This window comes from Pyrus communis, chromosome 8 (assembly GCF_041283825.1).
Source record: "Pyrus communis isolate YQ-2024b chromosome 8, ASM4128382v1, whole genome shotgun sequence".
Classification (NCBI taxonomy): Eukaryota; Viridiplantae; Streptophyta; class Magnoliopsida; order Rosales; family Rosaceae; genus Pyrus; species Pyrus communis.
In genome coordinates this window covers 1,476,984-1,495,461 of record NC_142572.1, presented here as the reverse complement: position 1 = coordinate 1,495,461, position 18,478 = coordinate 1,476,984, and the positions used below count along the sequence as shown (strand labels likewise).

Genomic DNA, 18,478 nt, shown 5'->3' with positions numbered 1-18,478 from the left:
AAGCTATAATAATTTTTGACCATTAGATAAAATTTCAAAGATTCGGATCACTTGATCTAGTGACCTTGGTGGAAAAGATCTAAAGAGGATCTCTTTCCGTAAATGTTTGTCCACGTTCTAAGATTCACAATTTCACATGGGGGTGAAACTCGGCGGGTTGGCTGGTTGGAAGGCAAATCCAATCCTACACAATTTTTGTGTTTCGGGTTCAGGTTTGGGTTGAGTTTGATTTAGATTCATTCGAGGCAAATAATAAGTTTAGTTGAGTTCGAGTTTACATTTGAGTTGGATTCAAATCGTCCAACTTGTTCGAGATTAACACTGTAACAACTTAGTTTGCTAGAATTCTTAAAATTTAAGCCAAATAGGATTAAAGCTAGTCAACTTAAATTTTATAAATAAATCAAACTTTGTCCAACTTTTTTGAGTTCAATTATATAACAACTTAGTTTGAAGTTAACTAGCCTTGATGCTATTTTGTTTTTTCTTTTGTACTAAAAAAAAAAAGTTAAATAGCATCAAAGCTAGTTAACTTCAATTTCATAAATTGGTCAAAACTTAAATTCAACTCCACAAAATAATCTTCGTTTTAAACTTAAACTGAATACAATATTCAACGATGCAAAATTTGAATTAAAATACAAGAAAATACTAAGAAGGTACCAAAAAAAAAAAAAAAAAAAAAAAAGCAACATTTCACTGTCCAATGTAAACAACCACCGAACTGAAGTCTTGTCGTTCGAAATTCAATGCGTATTTCTATTAAATATTAAATAAGGAAAATAATTAATTGTATATTATATATTCACAACAATCGCTATAAGCCTTCAAAAATAAAATAAACCCCAATACCAAAAGCTTCAGCAATATTAGCTACACCTATAATTAAAAATTGTACCAAGTTTTAATCCATTACAAGAATTCTTGGCCGTAGATTTGGAGTCGACAGCTTAGATCACATGGTGGATATACCAGTAAAACCAATTAGAGGCCACACGATCTGGAGTGGACGGCTTAGATCACATGGTCCGGAGAGCGAGACCATTTCTGTTTTTGAATACCGAGTCTTTCGCTAGTCCCTACCACTACTCGGAGGAGCGGGAAACGCAGTCCGAAATTTGAAAGAGAAGAGAAGGAAAGAAAGATGAGAGGCACAAGCCGCGGCCGAGCAAGGGAGTCGTTCAACCCACGGCCACCACCAGCGACGCCGCTGGACCACTTCCGCCTCCAACGAGACTCCGATGCCAGCTTCGCAAGCAGCCGCCCTTCCTCGGTGGGCATGGGTCCCACCACCGCCGCCCTCGACCTGTACAAGGACCGCTCTTTCCAGCAGTCCACCGTCTCCGCCGTCAATTCCTACCTTTCCTCCCACTCCCTCCAATTCTCCCTCAAATTCCCAATCCCCTCCGCCCGGGAAATCACCGAAACCCTGAAATTCCTCCTCGCCCGGCTCGACTACCCTTCGCCCAAGCTCGAGGACGACCTCCCCCTCCTCCTCAAGTTCCTGAAATGCCCCTTCAAGCCCAACAAGTCCTTGCTCCGAAACCCCACCGTCAACGCCCACCAGTGGCCCACTCTGCTCGCCGTCATCCACTGGATCTTCCAGATTGTGCTCTACACCGACCATCTCGCCGCTGATTCCCGGGCCTTCGTCGAGAACAATGCCATGTCCGAGTACGCCCTGGAGAGCTACTTGCATTATATACACGGCAACGATGATGCCGTGGAGGCCTTGGACCGGGATTTCTTGGACAAGTTGGATAGGGAGAAGGAGAATGCGGAGGAGAATGTCAGGGTTTTGGAGGCAACCGCCACGGAGCTGCAGGGGAGGGTGGAAACAATGCGGTTGGAGCCGTCCAGGAAGGAGGCGCTGGAGAAGGAGAGGGGTTTGTTGGAGGGGGATGTGGTCAAGTTTAATGAAATCATAGGGAATCTGGAGAAGAGTATCGCGAATTTGGAGGCGGTGTTGGAGGGGAGAGAGAAGGAATTGGAGGCCAAAGTGGTGGACAATAAGAGGATTTGCCAAGAGAATGCGGAGTTGAATAAGAGAGTGGAGTTGCAGACCTTCAATGCCAGGGATGTGGATAGAATGAAGAGGGAGTTGCAGGCTGTGGAGAGGGATGTTGGGGAAGCCGAGCTCGAAAGGAATGCGTGGGAGGAGAAGGCTTGGGAAATTGATACCATGCTTAGCCATAAGTTTAAGGACCTTGAGGCTGTGGCCATGGACTGCAACCAGGCAATGAGGAGGTTTGCCCTCCTTTTCATGTGATCTTCTTTTCTTGCCAATTGATGTCATAGATATAGAAATGTAATTTTTTTTTCGTGTGATTGTTTCGCGGTGCATATCATTGGCTTCGATAGTGCATGACAATGATATGTTGATCCAATTTTGCGTCGAGCCAATTAACTCTTTGTCATGGCTAGTGATTTGTTTGACGTTGTTTGCCTACTTGTTTATGTTTGTTTGAATTGCTTGCTGGCTTATGACAGCTGATGGTGCTATAAGTTTACAAATTAGTAATCTTTGTATGCATTGCAATTTCTCTCTTTCTTTGGTGGTAGCAGGTTGAAACTTGGTAATGGATTTCAGTATTTATTGAATGCTAAGGGATCGACGCCAGCTGAGATTATGGGGATTGACTACAAATCAACTTTAAAGCCTGCGCTTGACTCCTACTCAGAAGACATAAAGAAAAGCTCTGTGGAAAAACTGGAAGAGCTGATTTCCCTTCAGAAACAGTCAAGTGAACTTTCTGCTCAGATTGAGGGCAAACGAAATTTTATAGCGACGCTTCAATCTCACATCGGTGAAGTAAGTGGATCAAGATTAAGCCTTAGACATATTACTTTCTTTGTTGTGCATAGGAAGGGAACGAGTTATTTCGTTAATTTAACCTTATGAACTCGATAACTGGTGTATCTCTTACAAAGTAAAATATCAACTGTAAAGGTAATTGATCATATGGTGTTTAATGGTCAGACTTCGAAACTGTAGACCTGTTGCGATACATGACCTCAGTTTTTGTAATTGGTTATTGCTCCAGTATGGTTCGGACTTTGGGAAAGAAATGCAATTTTACAAAGATTTTGTTTTTGACTGTATCTTTTACTTGTGTATAATTTACCCGTTAGGTGGAAGCTCAACTGAGCTTGTTGAAGAAAGAGACACAGGAATACACTTCCAGATGTGCAGCCGAAGCTAGAAACTTGATGGAAGATGTTGAACGGGAGACTCGTAACTTGGATATTGTGGAAAGAGAAGCAAACGAGATTCTGAAGGTTTGTCTTTAACTTCTTTCTTGAATAATTAACTTCCAAGTTGTTTATGTTGTTTTTACATTATGGTCATCAAATTGTCATGCCATACGAACATCGTTAAGTTTGATATCATAACGAATATCATTGTTCTTGCAGACCTCCAAACTGAAATTGCAGGATGCAATCAAACAAACTGAAGAAGAAACTCAGATGTGCGCTTATGGACTCATGGCGGTAATTGACTCAGTCTCGAAGTACAAAGAATATGTGCAGTCTAAGATTTTTGAAATGAAGAGAGATGTCTCAGAAACAGCTGTTGCTGTATCAGACACTCACAAAAGTTGCTTGCAATCGAAATTTGGTTTTCTGTCGGATGCAAACCAGCAATCAGAAACAGCACTCCAATAGGCTGTCATACTTGATTCCCTGCCTTGCTGCTTACCGGTTTTATACTCTCGTGCTGAAAGTACCGTGATTTCAACTGATGGGTAATTAACTGTCATCTGAATTTATCTTTTGATCTTTCTTTGTTAGTGTTTTTATTAGTTCTACTAATCAGATGGTATCCTAAGTTTCTTAAATTGACTTGTTTCCAAACGAGTATTGGGTGAGAGCCGTATTTATAGTATGTCCAAAGTTTATGCCATTTCCATGTAACCATATATTTCAGCGAATCGGATATCTTTGTTAATATTGGAAGCATATCCCCTTCCCCAAACCACGTTCGTGGAAGTTAATGTTCTACCATGGATTGACGACGTATATAGATTCAAACACTAAGCACATATGAAGGGTGGTAACTTGCAGTACCAGTTCCTCTATATTACCTTACGATATCGATGAAGGTTGGTTGACCAAAGCATTCACGAACGTAAACTGTTGCAATGAGGAGAAGCTGGGACAGAGGAAGCGTGGAGCGGCCTTTCCACAAACGGATGGTTCAATAACTGAGCCGCAGTAGGTCGACTATTAGGGTTCACTTGCAAACATTTCAGAATGAAATCCCGTGCATCTCTTGATAAGGTATCAGGAACTGGAGGAGGTTCACCCTGGCCAATCTGAAATAAAGCTTGCATCTGCCAATCAACACAAACAAGACCATGATTTTTCTCAGATTCTTAAATGACTCCACAGGGAACAATCTAGTGATCTACCACGTCTTTCATATGTCTTAGCCTTCTTGCATGAGTGACGGTCCAAATTGATTAAGAATACTAAGGTTACCCTAATCTTCACTAATGTCAAAGAAGAAATTGCCGGATTCAGGTTTTATAAGGGGTAAACACTTGATTAAGGAATTTAGGAATGGGCACAAAGCAAACTGGGACTTCTAAGAGCTTTCAGAGCTAAGATGTCATTGATGGTAATCGAGTTACGTGGAAGAGTATATAACATATTGTTAATAAGTAGCACAAAGGCCGAGTACAGGTAAGATGATCCGGGTAAAATCACATGGTGGGGGATGTGTGGCATGAGGTTGGCTCCTACATCCAATGATCTAGGTCAAAATGTAAAGTGGGCATATTCTTATGCATTTCTTATACGAGAGAAAGGGTAAGAGATTAGCATTAAATGTGCAGAAATGTTGAACATACGCCTTCCAGGTGAGAGTATGGAGGCCGGCGGGTTAACATCTCTAACACAGCGCATCCAAGGCTCCATATGTCAGCTGCAAGCCCATATCCACGATTCCTTAGATTAACGACCTACAATTTTACAGCTTACTGGTCAACAGGTTAACTCAAAATCCATGAAACAGATAAGCATGCTCGGAGCAACTTATTCCCAGTTATACCATTGCAACAGAAAATTGATCTATGGATGAGAACAGAAAAAACAAAATGTAAAGATGTCATTAAGTTTTCTATTGCAAGGTAAATGATGAAAATTAAGTTTTGTACGTCAAAGAGTAACGGGACAATAACAGTTAAATCCTAATTTCAATTCGGGAGATCCTAGTCATAAAATAAAAGTATATCCAGTACAACAATAGAAGTTACACTAACTACATGGATAATCACAACTAGATGAATTACTCTACATCATTACTAGTTTTACTATGTCAAGGCGTCTGTTGAAATATCAATCTGATGTTTACAAACACTTATTTATTGTAAAGAGAGGAGGCAAACCTCAGGGGCCATCCAATAAGCAGTCCCTTTGCAAGACTTCACGTCATTAAATTTGGTTGCCTAGAAAAACAGAAGGTCAATGTGGAATGATTCAGCATTAGAAATTCTATGAATTTACTTTTCAATAAAACAGAAATGAATATGAAATGTATATGAGAGAGAGGTTAGTATTGGGAATTATACCTTGGCTAACCCAAAGTCCGCAAGTTTCACAGATCCACTTGCATCCACCAATATATTAGCACATTTGATATCCCTGGTAAAAATAATCTTATAAATATAGATGATAGAAGCAAATTTTAAACTTCTACAAGTTCAATATCAATATAGGAAACACACAGTCTAGAAAGCAGAAAAATATGTCCAAGGGAATTATACAAACGCAGGTTAAATGAGGATTGTTCGGTTCATTATTTTTTACGTCCTAGTGTCTTATCTCTAAATGGGCCTTTATGTTGTAAGACAAATATGTTTTCCTAGTCACTCTATTCCTTGTAACTTTCGTGTGTATTGATACAAATAAAATGTTTCACATTATATGATGGGAGAGGTTTTAATTCATTCTCACCAAAAGTGACAAGATACAAAATTGGATATACCTATATATTTAATGTTGCTCTCATAATTTTGTGTTAAAGAAGACAGTTATATTCTAGGAGATGGATCCAATTATTTGTATGCGAAGATTTTCGGGTGTAATTCAGTTCCAACTTATTGCATAATCCTGTAGGGTATGTTTGGGTGAGGAACTTCCAAATAAGAGGAATTAGAAAATGCACCTCATGATCATTACAAAGGTATGTGATAGGGACTTGTAAATGACTCCTTCCAAGTAGTCATTTGCAAGTTCCTCTATCATGCCTTTTGTAATGTATTTCTAATTCCTCCTACCAAACATTTTGTGTTCCATTTCTTCATCATTTTGCCTAAATGCCTTGGAATTTGGAAGGCCCTCACCCAAACATAGGGTACCTAATGATACAAACCCATTTCACAAACCCTCCCCTATATTTTGGTCTACTGCTTGTTCACAGTTTTGTCTACTAAGATTAGTATAGGTCAATGGTTCAATCCCTTCCAATGTAACCACAAAAGACAAGAAAGAAAGTTCACAATACAAAAATTCCAGTACCAAAGTATATTACCTGTGAACCACATTACGATCATGAAGATATGCCAACCCGCTTAAAATCTGCCTTGTAAACACAGAGACTTGAGAATCCCTCAAGAGATACTTTTGATATAGATTTGCAAGTGGGCCTTTTGTTACAAGCTCAAGGAAGATATAGAGCTTAGTTTCGTCCTGTAATAAGATTACAATGAACAATTAGTGTACAAGTCAGGAGAGTTCAATAATATATTAAATTAACATTGAAATACTGCGAGCTACTCTATCTTATGATTGCAGCTTGAGTAGTTGCATTGCTGAAGCATTTCTTAGATTGATCATTTTATGGTTCTACAAATACATGTACATACATACACACATACAAGTACAAATACCTATGCACTAACTACAACAACAAGAACACATGCAAGATGAATAGATAAATCTTCCCCAATACGTAGAAAGTTGTAATTCCCACTAAACAAACTGGCAGGAACCAAATAGAAATGCAAACCAAGAAAGAAAGAAGCATACCTTGTCCGTGCCCAGATATTGAACTATGTTGTCATGTTCAAACTGACTTAAAAGATGAATCTCCTGTACAACAACAATCGTATTAGAAGGAAGAATGTTAAGGGGTCCAGGAAACAAATAGTATCTACTAAGTAAGAAAAAAAAGTTATGCAGCTGAATGAAGTTTCAATCATTTAATAATGCCATTAGATGTTCTTTTTTGAAAAACAAAATAATGCCATTAGATAGTTATTTGCAGCTGAACTAAGACAAATCAGAACAAGACTGCTTCTTTCGACCTGCTCAAGTTGGATTATGCTCTGCTTCCCCTGGCTCCCCTGATCCAGTAAAGAAACCTCCTTTACAGCAAAAAAGAATCCATCACTGCAAAAGAACAATTGCAGCATCAGATAAACGGAGAGTGAGACCAACATGTTAATTTTGTTGAACAGAATAGCCCCAGTTTAATGCAATCCCAACTTCACCTTCTCCATCCTTTTTCTAACTTTACAATTTCTTGCTAAGAAAATTCTAAACACTTTGAGTGGAAACGCCTAAAGTACAATGGAATGCTTACAGTATGAAAAATAAATGTAGGATAAAATGGCAAGTCAATTGGGAAATGCTAAAGGAAAATGCCAGGGATAAAGGTTTTCGAGACTACCTCAAAGGTTTTTCGGGTACATTATGCAAAAGATTAAAAACAAACAAGTGTGTAAATGGATAGCAGTACAAGAAACTATACAATTAGAAATGAGGATCATTTAACCATGAATGGTGGTCCCCCTTGTTATGAAAGTGGTGGTAGTCTTGATATCCTATGTTTCTATTCGTTAGCGCTAAGTTCTTCAACGAATTCCCAGTCTCCTACCAAAGTATAGTTATTTATTTTTCATTTTTGTTTCAAATTCAAAGTAATCTTGTTCAGATTGGGTTTAAATCAAACATAGTGCTAATCACCAACAAGTACAACAAGGCAGGAACAAAAATTGATAAAGTTTTGGAAGCTAGAGTAAATATTAAAAAACATTTTGGATAAATGGAGGTGGAAGATGATCACTTACTCAGTAAAGCCTTCATACACAGTCCCATAAGAACCACTTCCCAAAAGCTGACCCTTTTGCCACGATGACGAAACACTCCGCCTGAATTTCCCATTCGGAGAAAAAATACTATGGATTGGCTCCGGGTTCAATCTTACAATGCCAACAAAACCAACACTGGCATCTGCATTTTGATCATCATTACTGTAATTGGATGGAGATGAGTTGGATGACAAACACTCGTCGTTTGCTTCGTTTACTGCTTCCCTCTCGCCATTTACTTTAACTGCAAGCTCCTCTTCATCCGACCTCATATCGCCAACGCAAATCGGCGAATTTACACCAATGTGGTCCTCCAAGGGGGAAAAAGATTTCAAAACAACCGGAGGCGGGCGGGGACCTTTAATTCCTCCACCAGCACTACCATTTTTCACATTTCCCCCAAATTCCGCCAAACTCGAAGCCTGAATTTCACTGTCGAGCTGCCTAACCCTAGCTTCGGACTTCTTCTCCAAAACGTCAACGTTTGCTCTGTCTCGCAACTGAGGATGATGATTCTGCTCGCGGAGGCGAGAGCGAGGGGTTATGCGGGCCCGCTGGGCCTCCCACGCTGCGATTGGGATGGCGAAGTCTTCGGGGCCGGAAAGGCCAAGGCTGCGGCAGATGAGGTCGAATTCGCCGTCAATGCCTCTGACGCGGAAGCTGGTTTGGTCGGAGAGAGGAGACTGACGGCCGTGCGAGGAGGAGTAGAAAGGAGAATAAGAGGAAAGGGAGGAGGTAGAGGCGTCGTAGTCGATGTTCTTGCTGGCGTTTCGGCGTTCGAGTTTGGGTTTCGGACGTTCGGATTGCTTGGCGGCGTTCATGATTTGCTGCCGATGCTGCTTCTTCTTCTTCGTCAAGTATAGTATGGTATATGCTATGCAGCATCAAGGTATCAAGTTGAAAGCTTGGAGGGTTGGAAGTGTGGAGGCCATTGACGGTCGTCGCTTTGTTTTCTAGCTTCTGCTGTCGAGTGGCGCTCTAACGCGGTTCTGGTATATTTCAATTTCAATCAGAGAGCGAGAGAGAAAGACCTAAAACGCTGACACTTGGCGGCACCTTTGACGCCTTCTTGTGGAGGACGTTAACTGAAATGGATTCACGGTCATGTGGGATCCTTATTCAATACCATTTGCCTACACATTTTTATGTATGAACATATTATTTTAGAAAATGAGGAGAGAGTGAGAGAGAGCGAAAGAACGTAGAGGAGTGGGAGGTTTTTGTTTTTAGTTTTTTTTTTTAATATAAACATTAGAGGTATTTTAACATCATCTGTACGTGAGGTTTCAATAAAAAACAGTAAAATTTGGACCTGTAAAATTACATTATTGCCCATCATTTTTTTTTGTGATAGAAGACTGACTCATTCTATGTAAGTTACATTTCTAGTTGTGGTGCTAAGTTTTGTCAGCTTATCCATTAAGATGGAGTGTATTTGTGAGTAAGGTATACGACAAATTACTTAAGGCCTCGTTTGGTACGTCAAATTGTATTGGCTATTTTTGTCAAATGGACTAATCTATCCATATAATAGTATTGATTATATAATCAGGCGTTTAGTTCAATATCAAACTAAAAATCGACTATTTTATATTTTTAATATTGTACCTGATAAAAGGGATGTGAGTTAACACATCAAAAATAAAAAATTATGGGCATTAAAATAACTTTGCACAAAAAGTTTTACTATTTTTGTCTTTCCTCTCATCAAATGGACAAAAGGGGATTTTAAGAGTCTTGCTTGTCATTTGGACTTTGGCATTTTTTTTTTTTCTTTCCTATTTTGTCATTTATTTAGGGACTGCATTTCAAAAAATTTATTTTATATTTTTTTAATGTATTTTTCTTTTGAAATATATATAAATTTTAAAGTGCAAAATAAGATATTTAAAATGTTATAACAATTTCTTTTATTTTAACCAAATTACTTAAAATAAAATACAAATAAAATAAATTGAAACCCTTCCTCTTGCCTAGATTTCTCCACCTCACCCTCCGCTCACTGTCTCCCCCGTCCTGTCCTGCCGTCTCTTCTGTCTCTCGAATGTACCGGTTTCGTACAATCATTAAAAATAGATGTTTTGCAATATTATTATTATTATTATTATTATTATTTTAACAAATGATAATATATATGCTAACAGGAGACTGAACTAAGCATAAGCAATGAGCTTATTATAATAATATGGTTCAACTTCGCTTTAGCAGTGGGCTGGCCATAATAATATGAAATCTATCTACCTTTTTTAGAATATGGATCCTTGCCAAATCCTCTTTGTGAGGATTCGAGAATCCATAAATCATATCAGTTCATCATATATCACGCGGTCAAAAATCATTTTAAATATTTTTTATTTAAAATTAAATACAAACAATATCTAACAAAAATTAACCGTACAATGCAAGATGAACAAACACGATTTACGAATTTCCATGATCCTCACAACGATACGGAGAGGATCCGGTTGGCTTTTTTTAGGGATGTGATATCCACATACCCTATTTTACTCCTCACACTGTCACACACCCTTTTAATTTTCGACAGTCGGATCGGATAAATTGAAGAAGATTAACAGATAGAAATTATCAGGATGTGTGAGAAGTAAAATGAGATATGTCGATAGCACATCCCTTTTTTTATTCTTGTTTCAATGACTCGTAACCTTCTTTTTCTCTTGTCATTTGTTGTATAAGCATCATGCTCGCCTTAGCTAAAAAACAAGAAGTAAGCGTGAAGTATTCCCACATCTCGAAGGGTAAGACTAATTCTCAATGGGAAGGCATTTCAGCCTACTCTGACCACATTCAAATAGCCCACATTCTGAGGTTTAGAGTTAATTGCAATTTCATACAAGATCCACATTCTGAGGTTTAGAGTTAATTGCAATTTCATATAAGATCTTTAAAACATTTTAACCGCATACATTTATTTATTACTCATTTCAACCGACCACAAAATCCGAGGGGCAAAATTTAATTTACCCTTTTTTTTTTATGGGCCTTTTTCTTCTTTTGGAATCAATTTTCCAGTCAAAGTGAGACGTTAACATCAAAAGAAGAAAAGTGCAGTAACATGACACCAAGACTGCATACTCAGTAACCATTGAAAGGACAAAAACAAGTTGACAAATAAGAAACGACGAGTATACGCTTCCAATCTAGTAACATTCTGCTCTTATAATGGGTTATAACCTGTTAGAAAATTGACTTCTTTCTTCTACAACAGATGCCTCCGGTAGACCTCACACGATATTTCTACTCCCTGTGAAGAAAATATTTGGGAAATGAATCACTTAACAAACAGAATAAGCTGCAAATATCCATCCGCGCAGGGCGGGATGGAGGGATATAATTGCAATTTGATCGTCACGCTATCAAAGAAAATATGCCTTCCAACAGTTGAAATGTACAATGCTGAATTAAAAAGACTGTCTAGATAGTTAACTGTCGAATCACGATTGATACATTCAGTATGAGAAATTAACATCTCCGTTTAGATCAACCAATGAAAAGTCTTAAGATAACAGGAAACGCAAACAAATTATGAATACTACTGATACAAAACATCTTTAGGTCAACCAAGGTGAACGGTATTATATTGTTTTGGCAGTTATCCCCTTTTCATAGGAACTTCAGATGGTTATCCTATGTTTAACGAAAAGTGAAATGATCATATCATGTTCCCTGGTATAGCTTTAAGCCACCTTTAAGCATTACTGGCTTATGAAAATAAATCTATTTAACTCCAACATGAGATTGCTCATAATCACAACTAAGTGAAGGCTCCTGACAACACACGGTATTGGGGAAGCAAGATGGACACATACACTCCTGTTTCCCAAGAGGTTGTGACATAGGACAGAGTAGTGCAGTGGAACTTAGATTGTTTAGCGAATCAGGTCATTGGTGCAAGCCATACCATTCCACCAAGGCTCAACTTCACATTGCTAACAAATTCACCTTCAAAATCCTTTTTTTCCTGCCTGCGTATAGCCCAGAAAGCACCCTCGAGGGATATGTAGTCCATATTTTATTTAATCATCATATAATGACTGGTTGTTGGCGGGTACCATGATCCCCAATACACTCACAACTAGGCAATCAATCTCAGTTTAGCATGTCCCAGTTCTATCAAAAGGTACGAGAGAAACCAACTCAAGTTAAGACTTAAGACCTAGTAAATGATGTCTCTCTCATGGCAATAGAGATCTTATTCACATAAAACCTGTCGTGATTGTGAACAAAACAGGATTCCAGTATGTTTGTATTCAAAAAGGAAACTCCGAAACACCTAATAAATTGCATTTTTTGTCTAAACAGTACATAAAATAAAAAATAAAAAAAAAAACAACAACAACAACAACACTGGAATTTCCCATTTCTGAAACTTAAGGTAAACAGAATGTCACCATTCTTAAGGGTTGTGCAATCAATAGCATAAAGGTAACTTGAAAATCATAACTAGAATATGATAACCAAAATAACACCCCGCTAACAATGATGAAATAGTTGATGTGATCAGCTAAACCTGCTCCAAAATTGCTCTAGCAGGAATCTCGTTGATTTGACACAAGAAGGTTAATAACATAAAGAGGCACAATTTGGATGCAACCTGATGTGAAAAATGAGCCATTGGAGGTAATTCAATAACATTAAATAAAGGACTACCACAACTGCTAGACATTCGCCTAATGTTGTAGAAATAAATATACCAATTCGAAGCATCCTCCATACAAATTTTTTAATCAAACCAAAACAAGTTACTAAGCTTAACCAAGCACGCTGCACAACACCGAGTACTTGACCTAGTAGTTTAAGTGTGGTTCATCCTGTTGTGCTAGGATAGCACCAAACTTCTTTGGAACCAACTCAAGCTAACCCACAGTAAATTTTATCAAATGAAAATGCAAGAACAAAATATAAAAGACACAAAGATTTTAACGAGGTTCCTCCACAGTCAGTGTAACTGGAGTACGTCCTCGGAGCAGTAGGAGCTCACCCAATAATCCACTATCAACCAAATGGGAGTTTACAAAGTGTTGACAATCTCACAACCCAAAAGCCCAATACACCCAATAGCTCTCACACACCAAAGAAACAAATAGAGAAAGAAATATAAAGAATAATTTCTTCTCTATACATATAGCTCAAAACTATTACAACAACAACTACTTTGATGGATGATTACTAACCAAAGAGAGGAGCTCTTTTTCAAATGGGGGATGCGGCACCCCTTCTGCTCTCTGCCTCTGCAAATCAGAAATTGCTCTCTTTTCTTCTCTCTTGTTTTTCTCTGCAACTCTCTCTACAACCATAAGGCATAACAAATGCCTTAATATAAAATGTTCAACTTTTCCCATGGGAGAGCCGAATGCTCTCCCCTTGGATGCTTTCTTCCTCATCATGATGTTCCTTTCATCATTTTCTTATTTCTTGCTTTCGGCTTCTTTAACAAATGCTACCAATTAAAACAATAGGAAAACCACCCCGTGGCTTTCACATGGACCAAATAAACAAAACAACTTAACCTTTTTTCCTCCTCAAAACAAGGAAAGGTGTTGTCCACCTTTGGTTTGTTTATTCTAAAGTATATGGCCACACAATCCAACTACCATAGCTTGAGTTGGTTCCAAAGAAGTTTGGTGCTATCTTAGCACAACAATTGGTATCAGAGCACTGGTTGCTCTTGGGTACTGTCTAATTGTCAAAAATGTCAGACGGGCAAGATGAGAATCCTTTTGGAAGCAGCTCCGGATTTGCAAGAACTACGGTGCAAAATGCAAAGTTCGAAGTTGACAAGTTTGATGGCACAAACAACTTTGGGATGTGGCAATGTGAGGTCAAAGATGTGTTGGCTCAACAAGATCTACTTGCCGCTTTGGGAGAGAAGCCGGAAGCTATGTCGAAGCCGGAATGGGAGAAATTAAATTTGTGGGCTTGCTCTTCAATTCGGTTGTGCCTTGCAAAAACTCAGAAGTATTTTGTGATGCGGGAGACATTGGCAAGTGTGTTGTGGCAAAAATTGGAAGACAAGTATATGACGAAGAGTGCAGAGAACCGGCTACACTTGAAGAAAAAGCTCTACCGCTTCCAATACAAAGAAGGTACAAAAATGATTAGACACCTTGATGCTTTTAATAAGTTGATTGCCGACTTGTTAAATTTAGATGAGGATATTAAGGATGAAGATAAGGCCTTAATATTGTTGAATTCCTTGCCGGACTCTTATGAGCATTTTGTTACCACTATTATGCATGGTAAAGAAACTGTGAAATTTGAAGATGTGTCAAATGCCTTGATGAATTATGAAATGAGGCATAGAGATAAAAATCATGATAGTACCTCGGAAGCTTTATTTGTTAGAGGTAGATCATCGGAGAGAAGATCATCTTCTAGTAGGAAAAAATCACAGTCTCGACCTAGAGGAAACTCTAAAGGTAGAAAACCTTTGGAATTCTTTACCTTTGGTCTTCAATTTAGGACAATCTTTCTTCCAATGGCCCTTATTACGACAAAAGGCACATTCATCCATTTCCAAAGGTTTTCTACCTTTGTATTGGAAGCGGTAGAGCTTTTTCTTCAAGTGTAGCCGGTTCTCTGCATTCTTCGTCATATACTTGTCTTCCAATTTTTGCCACAACACACTTGCCAATGTCTCCCGCATCACAAAATACTTCTGAGTTTTTGCAAGGCACAACCGAATTGAAGAGCAAGCCCACAAATTTAATTTCTCCCATTCCGGCTTCGACATAGCTTCCGGCTTCTCTCCCAACGCGGCAAGTAGATCTTGTTGAGCCAACACATCTTTGACCTCACATTGCCACATCCCAAAGTTGTTTGTGCCATCAAACTTGTTAACTTCGAACTTTGCATTTTGCACCGTAGTTCTTGCAAATCCGGAGCTGCTTCCAAAAGGATTCTCATCTTGCCCGTCTAACATTTTTGGCAATTAGACAGTACCCAAGAGCAACCAGTGCTCTGATACCAATTGTTGTGCTAGGATAGCACCAAACTTCTTTGGAACCAACTCAAGCTATGGTAGTTGGATTATGTGGCCAAGTGGCCATATACTTTAGAATAAACAAACCAAAGGTGGACAACACCTTTCCTTGTTTTGGGGAGGAAAAAAGGTTAAGTTGTTTTGTTTATTTGGTCCATGTGAAAGCCACGGGGTGGTTTTCCTATTGTTTTAATTGGCAGCATTTGTTAAAGAAGCCGAAAGCAAGAAATAAGAAAATGATGAAAGGAACATCATGATGAGGAAGAAAGCATAAAGAAAGCATCCAAGGGGAGAGCATTCGGCTCTCCCATGGGAAAAGTTGAACATTTTATATTAAGGCATTTGTTATGCCTTATGGTTGTAGAAAGAGTTGCAGAGAAAAACAAGAGAGAAGAAAAGAGAGCAATTTCTGATTTGCAGAGGTAGAGAGCAGAAGGGGTGCCGCATCCCCCATTTGAAAAAGAGCTCCTCTCTTTGGTTAGTAATCATCCATCAAAGTAGTTGTTGTTGTAATAGCTTTGAGCTATATGTATAGAGAAGAAATTATTCTTTATATTTCTTTCTCTATTTGTTTCTTTGGTGTGTGAGAGTTATTGGGTGTATTGGGCTTTTGGGTTGTGAGATTGTCAACACTTTGTAAACTCCCATTTGGTTGATAGTGGATTATTGGGTGAGCTCCTACTACTCCGAGGACGTACTCCAGTTACACTGACTGTGGAGGAACCTCGTTAAAATCTTTGTGTCTTTTATATTTTGTTCTTGCATTTTCATTTGATAAAATTTACTGTGGGTTAGCTTGAGTTGATTCCAAAGAAGTTTGGTGCTATCCTAGCACAACACATCCAAGTAAGGAAAACTAGCTTCAACATTCTGCCAAGCGCAAGCGTGGTTCCTACGAACCTAAGTTTGCTAAACTATCAACAATCACTAGATTACACAGTAAAATGAAAAATTTACTAAATATCTTTCCATATTTGCAGAAACTAGCAATCATATTCAAACCATTTACAGAGAGGGAAATGGGCAAGGATCATACCACTTGATGAGCCAGCCAAACAGAAAATGCTGCATAATCGGAACCTTCCCCAACACCTCAGCCTTATACATCTTAAGCAACCCACTATTCACTTTGTTCCAATTAGGTACTCCGCTGATATCATCCAACAATGGCGAGTGCTCCGAAAATGGACCCTTCTTCACCTTCTTCACAAACTGAATGCACGAGAGATACAAATATTCTTTCGAAAAATTCTCCACGATATCATCATTGTGAATTGACTTAGGCTTCATATATTTATGCTCAATCAACTGCGACGCCCCGAAAATAAAAGGCAGGAAATGGTAGTCATCGAGGCCCCAAACGCCGTGAGACCCCGCCGGCTCCAAGCAATACACCAACTGCAGCTTTCTCATCAAGTCCAAGTACTTGACGAAGACTCGAGCCACGACGGCCGGATAATCTTCTTCATTAATCACCCCCATTCTCGCCAGGCAGTAGAGCCAAGCAGCGAAGTTGGTCTCGTGCCCTGTACCGTAATCAATTCGGCTCGGGTTCCCGAAGCTATCAGTGAAATACGGAACCATCTCGATGGTAGAAGGGTGGAGATGCTCGGGGAGGAACTGCAGCATGAGGGAGTGGCTGGTTTCGGACAATCGCTCGTGCCAGGAGCGGAATGAAACGTTGCCGTATCGGGCGGCTTGCTGGGTGGGTGGGATTTCGTCGACCCATTGAATTAGGGTTTCTAGAATGGAGACGATGGTGTTGACGGTGTCGGATTGGTGACAGGGGTCGGAGATTTTCTTGGCGCGGATGGACTCAGAGAGGGCGGCGACGAATCCGACGAAGTGTTTGCCGGAGAAGGAGTCGTGGAAGCCGCGGAGGTCGTCGGGGGACTGGATGACTTTGGAGGGGGATTGGAAGTGGAAGGGAGGGGAGATTTGGGGGACAGAGAGGGGTTGGGGTACAGGGGTGAGGATGATGGCCTGTTGGGAGTTGGAGTTTGGAGGGAGGTTGATGGCGGGAGCTCGGATTGGGCGGTAGTTTGGGGGAGGGGAGATGTCGGAGAAGGAGGGTGGGGGAGCGGCCATGGGGGTTGGGGCTCCGCATTTACAGCAGGTTGGTGTGGAAATGGCGGTGGCGATGGTGGTGATGGAAGATGGTGGAGATTCTGGGGACTTGGGGTTTTGGTGGTGGTGCTCCGATTTGCAGGAAGTTTGTTGGGGTTCCATTTTTGGAGAAATTGGATGGAGAAAAGAGTGGCAAATTTACAGGGAAGGAGGAGCAACGAGGTTCCGGACGTCATGGTGAGGGTGGTGGTGATGGGCTGTTATTAAATTGCAAATGGGTTTATTTCTTAAGCCCAATATGATTGTGCATTGTTCTTGCCCAATTCCAATTGGATAATCATTTTCTTTTGTTTCTTGTTAAGTGACTTGAAGGCCAAGCAATTTTCGGGTCAGTTCGAGATTTTTTCGGTTGATGTATGACAAGATACGGGTCTATTCGAACAAACAAAAATGAAGAAAATAAAGTGTTTTCAAATTTTAGAAAAGAAGAATTAAAGTTGGGAAATATCTCATTAAATCGATATCGCAACATAAAAGGTAGCAAGAAATATTTTGGTGTCAAAATTGGGCTTGTAATATGTTGATTTTGAAGAGAATCATGAGCCGAACAAGACTCATGGCATATCATAAGCCTGATACATTTAAGGCCAAAAACAATTGTTTAAGCTTCCAGCACAGCATTTTAATGTTTGTCATAAAATCGGACTTTTGGTTTTTTGTCCGATTATGTCATTTGCTTTCGTTTTAATTACCTACCCTTTGAGATACCCCAGGGGTTGTAATCTGATTATTTAAGCCATGGGACGGCTTCTATTGTAATCATATTTTCAATCAATTAATCATATTATCTTTTGGCATTTCTATCAAACCGGTAGATTTCAGACTTTTATTCTTCAATGATTTATGCTTGTAATCCTTACTAACTTCGTGTTGCGTCAACGGTTAGAAATCACTCATCCTATAAAAGCTTATTGGTTTAGAGGAAGTCCACTCATCTCAATTGCTCAAGCATACGAGTGATTGAATCCCTCAAAACTCACAAAATCTTCTCCACCTTAAACCCAATCAATCGGGCTACAGTGAAAGGAAGCAGGGTTCAACTGCTCAGTGGTAAGGCCGTGTGACGTCTTACCCACATTATAAACATTTTTGCGACGCACGTGAGCAAGAGCGCAAGTGGTCTGATAAAATGCAGGTAGCGGGACCCCGCAATGCAAGCTGTCAGGATTGATGCGAATATGGGCTGTTGAATTTCGCAAATCCGAGGGTCCGTGTTTAGTCCTAATTTTCAAAAATAAACAATAAATATTTGAAA

General features: G+C 39.5%; 3 protein-coding genes across 5 annotated transcripts; 1 reads left to right on the top strand and 2 right to left on the bottom strand.

Moving 5' to 3' along the window:
* The first annotated feature begins 1,087 nt into the window (after positions 1–1,087).
* On the top strand, positions 1,088–3,904 carry LOC137718054 (kinetochore protein NDC80 homolog). The gene is made up of 4 exons (XM_068457566.2): positions 1,088–2,247; positions 2,566–2,812; positions 3,133–3,279; positions 3,415–3,904. The coding sequence occupies exons 1-4, from the start codon at positions 1,145–1,147 to the stop codon at positions 3,664–3,666; spliced, it is 1,749 nt and encodes a 582-aa protein (XP_068313667.1). The 5' UTR covers positions 1,088–1,144; the 3' UTR covers positions 3,667–3,904.
* An 18-nt stretch (positions 3,905–3,922) lies between these two features.
* On the bottom strand, positions 3,923–9,231 carry LOC137718055 (mitogen-activated protein kinase kinase kinase 1). Its single transcript, XM_068457567.2, has 8 exons — positions 8,076–9,231; positions 7,311–7,395; positions 7,033–7,095; positions 6,536–6,693; positions 5,574–5,646; positions 5,391–5,450; positions 4,854–4,964; positions 3,923–4,334 (listed from the first exon to the last, which is right to left on the bottom strand). Exons 1-8 carry the CDS (start codon positions 8,915–8,917, stop codon positions 4,122–4,124), a joined length of 1,605 nt encoding a protein of 534 aa, XP_068313668.1. The 5' UTR covers positions 8,918–9,231; the 3' UTR covers positions 3,923–4,121.
* A 1,766-nt stretch (positions 9,232–10,997) lies between these two features.
* LOC137718056 (uncharacterized) lies at positions 10,998–17,406 on the bottom strand. 3 transcript variants are annotated; one of them, XM_068457568.2, is made up of 2 exons: positions 16,133–17,404; positions 10,998–11,358 (listed from the first exon to the last, which is right to left on the bottom strand). In XM_068457568.2, the coding sequence occupies exons 1-2, from the start codon at positions 17,323–17,325 to the stop codon at positions 11,352–11,354; spliced, it is 1,200 nt and encodes a 399-aa protein (XP_068313669.1). In that variant the 5' UTR covers positions 17,326–17,404; the 3' UTR covers positions 10,998–11,351. The 3 variants fall into 3 exon arrangements, with proteins under 3 accessions (XP_068313669.1, XP_088554633.1, XP_088554632.1); XM_088698507.1 differs by lacking the exon at positions 10,998–11,358 and adding an exon at positions 11,469–12,224 and having other exon boundaries at positions 16,133–17,405; XM_088698506.1 differs by lacking the exon at positions 10,998–11,358 and adding an exon at positions 12,450–12,708 and having other exon boundaries at positions 16,133–17,406.
* Between the last annotated feature and the right edge of the window lie 1,072 nt (positions 17,407–18,478).